Consider the following 9,587-nt stretch of genomic DNA (forward strand, 5'->3'; position numbering starts at 1 on the left):
TTCCAATTTGAGACTATGTTTTCCCATGGTGGATTTTTGTTTTTAAGCCACTTCCCCAAATGTTCCATTGGTTGGAATTCATTTTGGATCTCACATCTATTCACTTATTGGTGACTTGTGAAAGCTTAAATGGAGAAAGAATGAATTTAGAGAGAAAAAGGGGTTGTGGTGGTTTTCCTCTTTTTTTTGTTAGCGTAATATGATGTGTTGGCTTTGACATATGGGGGAGTTGCGATGAATGGTGTGGTGCGGGGATTTGAAACACCAAAAAATGTCACCTAGTTGAACTACAAATTGATTGGATGATTAACAGAACAACACCACAACCTCATAAGCTCAGAATCAAGGCCCCTAAAAGAGTCAAGATGTATTTATAGAGAATCGAAGCAAACACTCTACCTACCAATTAAAACCTTAAAAGGAAAATACCCAATCATAATCCTTTGTGTGCCCTGTGCCACCAAGAAGCCGAATCATAGTCCATCTATTCCTTAAATGTCCAACAACCAAAGCTTTGTGCATTCTTGTTGTTGGGGATTTATACCTGATGATCATCCTTTCTTTACAAGTGAAGACATCATCAAATTGTTCATTGACCCACCAAAAGCTCCATGCCCCTTGAAAGACCAATGGCTGTAATCCTTGATGAAATTTGATGGGTAAGAATCATATATTGCACCATGGTGGGATAGTGGATATTCATGCCTTGCAAAGTTCTCCTCAGTAAGCACCATCAAGGACGCACCTTCATGCAACAATGTTGCTCCCCCTTGCAGATGGCATCCACCCCCCCTGGCTGGATAAAGCTTAACGCTGATACTACCATAACCAAGAATAGCAATGCAATTGCTGCTGTTGCTAGAGCCTGCAGAGGTGAAGTCCTAAAGATATGGGCAAGAAGCAACGGCCATTCTTTGGGCTATCTAGCTTGCTAAGGATGAAAAATGGCCCCACATTGTCATTGAGGGAGACACGAAAAATTGTTTTGATCCTTTATCCTCCTCATCAACCACCCAAAATTAGTCCATTAGTAACACCGTTAGTAACATTCTTAGTCTTAGAGAGTCTTTTCTTATTTGTTCTTTCAGTTGGGTCAAGAGAGAATGTAACATAGCAGCTCATGCTATTGCTAAACTCTCACTTTCTAATTTTCAGTCGTTCTGTTTCAATAATCTTAGTCTTCCATATGTTTCAAGGATGGTTTTTGAAGTTGACTTTTGTTCCCCTATTTCAGTTTGATTTTGATTTAATAATATTGAAAATTATCAAAAAAAAAAAAAAGTTATTGGATGATTTTTTATATATGTTCACCTAACTTCTTCATGAGTTGGAAAACACAATCACTAATGAGGCAAATCACCTCATTAAAAAATTGATTGACCTAACCAGCATGAGAAGAATCCATCTTGATTGCTCATGAGAGAGTCCAATGGCATCGATGGAATATGTATATGTCTATTATATATTTTTTATGAACTCATAAAAGTTAGAAATCATATCAGCATATTTGTTTTTTTGCTGAATAATCATATCAATATTGTTTAATACATACATGATACATCCATTAATTAATAAATTAATAAATAATAATAATAATAAAAATACTAAATATGTGTTCTTTATTTTATATGCGTTATTACAAACCAAAAAAAATAAATAAAATGGACAAAGTTTATATGCGTTATTATCATTGCATTATATATTTTTCTTATATCTTTCATGCTTGCAAACTTTTAGAAAAATAAATATTAATAATTATGTCATCAATAAATGGTTTAAATTACAAGTTTTTATAATTTAAAATTATGCATAAAATATAAGTTTATAAATCATACAATAAATAATATCTTATTAGTACAAAATTTGACATATGTATTGAAAACTTAAAGAATATATAATTCAATTATTAAATTTTGAAAATATATAATAATATTTATTTTATTGATTAAGATTGTAATCATAAATTATAATCAATTTTATAACTAAATTATGTTTAAAAAAATCTTTTTTTTAAAAAAAAACCAATCAGACTCAGATAATCATAGCTCACAGTACAACCAGATTGAGTCGGTCGTCAAAGCTGAAAACTGCGGTTAGGTGACATTTTACCTTCCCGCAGCCAAAAAAAAAGGCAGTCTTCTTTTTGCGCTAACGTGACGGGGTGTCACTCCAGTTCCCAAACCCCTAACTGTGAAACGGAAACCCCAGATTCCGTTTTAAACAAAATTCTCTAATCCCAATAACCTTTTTAATTTTAATTCCTTTCACTACACTTACATAAACCAAAATCCCAAAACCCTAGCGATTGAAATCCACGCTCCTCCCTCCTCCATGGAAGCGCGTCGCGCCTCCAGAACCGTCAGCGACCCCAAGGTCCGCCACGTCGGATTCTTCACCCCTGACCCGAACCCCCAACCGGGTTGGAACCCTCTTGCCTCCGACACTCCCGTCAGCAATTCTCTCTCCCCCGTCATGATCCCGCCGCCGCGTCAACCCTCCGACCGTACCGCCGCCGTCCCTGTCCCCGAGACCGGGATACGCCGCCAGACCGGTGCGGACCAGGTGCCGGTTGGGAGCTACAACCCGTCCGAGTCTCTGCTCGGCTCGTCGCCCGCGCCTTCGTCTCCGTCGAGCCGGGTCGGGTTGGTCGATGGGGAGTTCTCCGAGGAGTCGAATGGGTGGTTCCGCCGGAGCGAGTCAGGGAAGTATGCTTCGAGTCTTCCCGATACGATGGTGGATAGGGCGCCGGAGAATTCGGCCTCGGCAGCGCCGGTTTTGGAGTCGAAGAAGTCCGTCGAAGCAACCGGTAATGCTTCAATTTTTAGATACAATTGAATTATGAATGAGTTTGGATTTGTAATAATATGAAGTATTGATTTTAGTGTATAATTTGTAGTGTTGTAATTGTGGTTGCATTGTTTTTGATTGAGATTTTTAGTTAATTGGAATTGAAACTAGGTAGTATGAATTGAATTTGGTGTATGGGTTTTGGGACATAGAGCTTTTTTCAAAAGTAATGTTTTTGTTTGTGAGAAATAGTTAATTTGAATCGTCATGTATCGGTTGTAAGTTGTAACCATTGTATTAAAGTGATTGTATTCTGTTGGGGTTGGGATTTATTTTATCAATGTGTATTTGAGTTCATAATCATTGTGCTTTGGCATTTTTTGGCTAATGCTAAAGTCGGTGCAAGAGATGTTTTTGTGTTTGAAGGGGCGGTTTGGAAGAAGAGGCAATGCGGGGATATGGTAAGCAGCTTCATTGTGTCTCATGTGGTGTCTTTGGATAGAGTGGAATGCTAGGTGCTTTGATTGGACTTTGCAATCTATGGCATTTTTTCATGGGATTCTTGTATTTCCTAGATTCCTTGAGTTTACACTAGCTGTGTATTTTTTAAAAATTTACTTCTTGTTTGCTTCTATTTCTGTGTTGTACTTGCAGTATACATCTCGTTTACTTGGGTAGGACCCTTTTTTTTTCCAATAAACTTTTACTTGCCAAAAAAAATTCATAATCATGCCTATAGAAGTTTGATTTCTATGTTTCTTTTAGCACGAGTTTGCTAAGTTACTGCTCCATATTAATAGTTTTTTTTCCTCTTGCTGAAAGTTTACTGATTATATGTGGATCCTGTGTGGTGTATATTATATTGGACTTCTAGTCTCTCTAATAATTTGTAACAAAATGCAGGCAAGGGTGGAAAAGCTGTTGTGGAAGAGCAAAATGAAGTTCAATCTAGTTCAATGCCACTGAAAGAAAAAACTACCAAAGCTGAAAGGCGTGCCTTGCAGGAAGCCCAGAGAGCTGCAAAAGCTTCTGGAAAAGGTTCGAGAATTGGTCTTATGTATATGTATTATTCCATGGATGACTATCATCTATTATTTTCACTATTTACTTGTTTTGTCAACATTTTTCCCCCACTTAAATAAGTTTTTTACTTTTTACCTATTTCCCTAGTGAGAAAGTGATTAAACATTTTTAGCCAGACCAACTAAATGTTGGTTTGCCCTTTTGATACCAAAGTAGGGCATGATTGTGGGCAGACTTGAATGTTTGTAGACTTTCAAGCTCTTTTTGGAAGCTTAATGTTTTAAGTAGGCAGTTCCTGCTTACTAGAAGGGTTTTTGAGCATTTTATCTCCTCCCCCCCCCCCCCCCCCAAAAAAAAAGGAGAGTGCTGCATTGTATCATTAAATGCTATTCCTTTTTTGTGACTTGGGCAAATGGTGTCTGGAATTTTTTTTTTAATACATTGATGTTTTCAGATATGTTGCTTTTAAGCTTAACTTTTTAAGATTTGACTTGTCAACTCTGCTTAAGGAGCTTTTTTTTTTTTTTTTTTTTTTTGGGTGGGGGGGGGTGGGGGTGGTGTATTTCTTAGGAAAGATCTTTCTGATTTTTTTTGGGACATCAACTGTCCAACTTATAAATTTTCATCAGCATTATTCCATTTATTGGTCACACTTTCCATCAGGGTTTATGTTATTGTATTTATGAAGGTTTTAGCAATATGGCGCATATCTAGGCCAGAATATATAGCAATCTCCTTGGTAGAAGTTTGTAATGGGTTTTAGTAGTGTTAAACCAATAGGTCTTTATTAATATTATAATAAATGGTCCTTTAGTAATTTAAGATTGCATTCTAAATCTTAACCGAGTCCAATAGGTCTTTATTGCTCCTATAAACAACCAGAACTTACTGTTTGCTTTTACTTTGCTCATGCGATATGTATAGCAGAGGGAAACAAATCTGCTGCTGTATCTCAGGGAGCAGCTCCTGTTAAACCTGTGAAGCAACCTTCACAAAAGAAAGATGGCCCTCCGGTTTCAGTTTCAGTTTCAGTTGTATCTTTTGACAAGAAAGGAGGTGATCGTCCACCTGAGAAAGAAAGGAAGAAAGATGTTCCTGCTCCACGCATGCAATTTGATGATAAGAGCCGAGTGCAAAAGGCTAAAAAGCATGCTGTGGTCAAACAAACTGAAGCTAGAAACAGAGTTGAATTGTTTCGGCATTTGCCTCAATATGAACATGGAACTCAGCTTCCTGATTTGGAGTCAAAATTCTTCCAACTTGACCCTGTACATCCTGCTATTTACAAGGTACGTTTTTAGGAACTTGGATATGATCAGTTAGTGTTTTTCTATTTATTTATATATTTTTATTTATATCGGTAAGTTACACATGCACCTAGTAGGTCTTGAACCCAAGATAGCACCCTTTATCCTATAATTTTGGGGGGAGGAAGTGCCAGTTGAGCTATGGCTCATTTGGATGGTTATGATTAATTAATCATTTGATATTTTTCTACCGGTTTTGAAAGATAAAAAAAAGTAATTAAAAAGGATATTATCATAGGACATGGCTTAGCTCTAGTGCTCTAGTGCACTAGAGCCAACACGATGCAATCACGTATTCGTTTTTTGTCACGTGTCGGCATTGTGTTGGCTCTAGTGCACTGGAGCTAAGCCTTACCCTGTATTATATATACATACAATGCAGACATGCACACACTCTTTAAAAAAAAATAAAAAAAGTAACAAACAAATAAATAACAAACATCAACCAAGCCTTAGTCCCAAATATTTTTGGGTTAGCAATGGATCCTCAATAGATAAGTTAAGGGTGGTCACATGTATTCTTTTCCGTCATTCAGGGTTGGCCACATGTTTTTGTTTCTATCATTCTATTCTATCTAAAGTTATAATCTTTGTTATTCCCTAAATTGACATGTCATTTTTTAGTGCTTCTATTAACGTTATTTTGGTCTTCCTCTACCCTTTTTTTCCCCTTCTTTCTACTTGAATTAACTCACCCTTTTTAACCGGTGCATCAATCGCTCCTATAAACATGATCAAATCATTTTAAGCAACTTCCCTTCATCTTTTCATCAATAGGGGCCACCCTAATCTTTAAGTGAATTTTCTCATTTTAAATCCCATCTTTCCATGTATTTCTGCTTATCCATCTTCACATTTTCATTTTAGCTATGTTGTTTTATGAATATGTTGCTTCTTAACAGCCCAACATTTTGTGCCATAAAGCATAGCTGGTTGTATAGTGGTCTTATAAAATTTTCCCTTTCAACTTAATAGGTATTCTACATTACACAATACTCCTAATACACATCTCCATTTCATCCACCCTTCTCTTATTCTATGTTTAAAATCCTCTTCAATATCTTCATCTTTATGAATTATTGATCCAATATATCGAAAGCTCTTTCTCTTTGGTATCTATTGATGATCGAGTCCTATCAGCCTTCATACTCAATTTTAATCATGCTTAATCAAAAGCCTTAGATTTTATAGCATTAGTGTCTTGCCAAATTTCTAACTTAGCATTAACTTTACCTCTAGTTTCATCCGCTAGAACTATATCATATTAAAAAAAAGAAAAACATACACCAAAGGACTCTCTCTTAAATCGATTTAGGGAGCTTCATCCATCACTAGTGCAAAGACATGGGCTTAATATTGATCCTTGAAGCAAGCCTATAGTTATAGGAAACTCACTTGTGATGCTTCACTTTTTCTCACACTAATTACAGCTCCATCATCTTAATATACTTTAGAGGAAATCCTTTCTTTTTCAAAACACACCACATAACCTCTCCAGGTTAACAAAAACCATATCATATGAAAATTTTTACGAGCCTCTCTATATTTTTCCATTAGACATCTAAGTAAGAAAATAACTTCCATGGTAGATTTTCCTGGCAGAAAGCCAAATTGGATTTTATCGATGAAGAGAAACTATCGCAGGTAATACAACAAGTGTACATAAAGTTGCTTGGAGAATTACACAAAATATGAATCACACTTGAAACGAGAGAATTAATACAATCTACAATAAAATGAATAGGACTCAAAACATGAGGCCATTTAAGCAATGATCTAGTGAAAAACGTATTCAGTCACATAACCAAGGCTTCCACACCTTCAAAAGTGCAATGATTCCTCTCTCTTCATGGTGTCTATAACAGGCATTGTGGGGTTAGGTTCCAAACAACATAGGGCTTATGCTAAACCATAATCTCCAACCAGGTAGAAGATTAATATGCTAAACCATAATCTCCAACATAGGGATCTGAATTAAATTTATAAGGTACCGTTGTAACAATATAAATAGCTATAATAACAGCTATAAATAGTAATATAACTATAAATAACAGATACAATATGAAATCCAGCTATCCATTTCTATAATAATAAGGGCTTCAAACCTACCAAGGGTGCCAAACCTGCCTTACTAATAATAAGAAAGGTGAAGCTTTTTCATTAGCAAATTGAAAACAGAATATTTTACTTACTTTTATGTAACAAATACCAAGCTTTGTCACCCATGCAGACATGGGAACAGACAACATGATGTGGGCAAAGACATGGCAAATTAAAGAACTGGACGTAGACAGAAACATGGCACTGTAAATGTCCACAATTGTGGAATTTACCTGTTCATACAACAATTTTCCAACTTGTCTTCCCCCTCTAGTTCTTTATGCCTCTTTTCATTCCTTTTCTTTTGTTGTCCCCAAGTTCTAATCTAAGCCAAACCCTTGATTTCTTCCAAGTTTATCTTGATCAAAAGAAAAATAGTTTATTATCTGTTTGGGATGAATCTTTGTCAGGTTGGATTACAGTATTTAGCTGGAGATATATCTGGGGGTAATGCTCGTTGTATTGCAATGCTTCAAGCTTTTAAGGAAGCCATTGAGGACTACTCCACACCACAAGAAAAAACTCTTGCGAGAGATTTAACTGCAAAGATCAGTAGTTATGTATCATTCTTTATTGAATGCAGGCCACTTTCGATCGGCATGGGAAATGCAATTAGGTCTTTAAAGACCCGTATAACAGACTTACCTCTAACTCTTTCTGAATCAGAAGCAAAAGCAGCACTTTGTTCAGATATTGAGCATTTCATTAATGAGAAGATAATACTTGCAGACAAGGTCATAGTTAGACATGCTGTTACAAAGATTAGGGATGGAGATGTTCTTCTCACTTATGGATCGTCATGTGTTGTTGAGATGATTCTGTTATATGCCCATGAGATGGGGAAACAGTTCCGTGTTGTGGTAGTAGACTCTCGTCCAAAGCTTGAAGGCCAAGCATTACTTCGTAGGCTGGTAGCGAAGGGTCTGAGTTGTACATATAGTCATATAAATGCGCTCTCTTATGTTATGCATGAAGTCACAAAAGTGTTTCTGGGGGCAGCCTCTGTATTATCCAATGGAACTGTGTATTCAAGGGTTGGGACTGCATCTGTTGCGATGGTCGCTAATGCTTTCCATGTTCCAGTTTTAATCTGCTGCGAAGCCTATAAATTTCATGAAAGGGTACAGCTTGATTCTATCTGCTTTAACGAACTAGGTATGCCATCTTATATGAGCTGATGTTTATTTGTTTTTCTCCTTTAATTACATTATATTCACCAAACACACTCCCAAACCCTCTAGAATGGAAGCCTTGTGCCACTGGGTATGATAAAGTCTGAGCATCTTCTCTTGCAGGTGATCCAGATGCTATTGCAAAAGTTTCTGGAAGAACGGATGTGAACTATCTGAATAATTGGGCTAATAAGGAAAATCTGCAACTGTTGAATTTAATGTAAGCATATCACAAAAAGAAAAATAAGTTAAAATTTTTTTTTTCCTGAATTATTCAAATTTCACTTACCTTGCTGGGACTCTGTAACAGGTATGATGCTACTCCGTCAGATTATATCTCCATGATTGTCACTGATTATGGCATGGTAAGTCATGTTGTAATATAAATAACTGAATTTTAGTCTTTACCATTTATTTATAAGCATGCCAAGGATTAGTACCTGTTCTTCACAGTTCAAGGACACCAATACGTAATCTGTGTATGGCATAAATTACTTGAAATACATGCTAAATCTTTAGTGGTAGAATTACACTTTTCATATTGAAGCTTGAGATTTTTCTAATTTGTAGTATTAATTATTCTCTTATTCTTATTATTGTAGATCCCACCCACAAGCGTACCTGTCATTGTTCGTGAGTATCGGAGAGATCACGTGTTTATCTAGATAAAGTCTGCATGGGCTACACTATTTTCTGGATAACGGCTCATCATTTTCTGCGAATGTCCATGGGAATGAAATTTGAAAATTTTTTATTTCAACACTTAGGAATATCTCTTACCATTTTTCATCTGGAAATGGTAATGTTGTGTCATATGTCTCAATGGTATTTGAGTGTTTTTGGGAAAACATAACCAAGTGAAGAGTGCATAATTTCGCCTCTCCTAAACATTCTACATTTATTGTAATCCAAATATTTTCTTGTATATGATTGCTTGGCTTGCAAGTTCTCATAAATGGTGGTAATGAATTGCTAGTAAAATTTTTTTTCCAGAAATACATGTTGATTTGTTTGCCAAAAAAAATCTCTTGGTTTAATTCATTAGTTGAAGATCTGTCCCCCAGAAGAGCTTTGGAGGCTTTGAATAGATTGCTGTCCTTTAACATTGTGACACTCAGTCTTTAACATTGTGACACTCAGTTGACATTTCTAAGCTATTATTTTAGAGAGATGTCACGTCTATAATATTTTTACAACA

At 36.1% G+C, this 9,587-nt stretch overlaps 1 protein-coding gene across 2 annotated transcripts; it reads left to right on the plus strand.

The window, feature by feature from the left end:
- The first annotated feature begins 2,060 nt into the window (after nucleotides 1–2,060).
- On the plus strand, nucleotides 2,061–9,377 carry LOC115963407 (probable translation initiation factor eIF-2B subunit delta). 2 transcript variants are annotated; one of them, XM_031082401.1, is made up of 7 exons: nucleotides 2,061–2,806; nucleotides 3,691–3,825; nucleotides 4,735–5,099; nucleotides 7,628–8,372; nucleotides 8,513–8,609; nucleotides 8,700–8,754; nucleotides 8,992–9,377. In XM_031082401.1, the coding sequence occupies exons 1-7, from the start codon at nucleotides 2,332–2,334 to the stop codon at nucleotides 9,052–9,054; spliced, it is 1,935 nt and encodes a 644-aa protein (XP_030938261.1). In that variant the 5' UTR covers nucleotides 2,061–2,331; the 3' UTR covers nucleotides 9,055–9,377. The 2 variants fall into 2 exon arrangements, with proteins under 2 accessions (XP_030938261.1, XP_030938262.1); XM_031082402.1 differs by having other exon boundaries at nucleotides 2,062–2,806; nucleotides 4,738–5,099; nucleotides 8,992–9,277.
- The last annotated feature ends 210 nt before the right edge of the window (nucleotides 9,378–9,587 follow it).

Source organism: Quercus lobata, chromosome 10 (assembly GCF_001633185.2).
Source record: "Quercus lobata isolate SW786 chromosome 10, ValleyOak3.0 Primary Assembly, whole genome shotgun sequence".
NCBI lineage: Eukaryota > Viridiplantae > Streptophyta > Magnoliopsida > Fagales > Fagaceae > Quercus > Quercus lobata.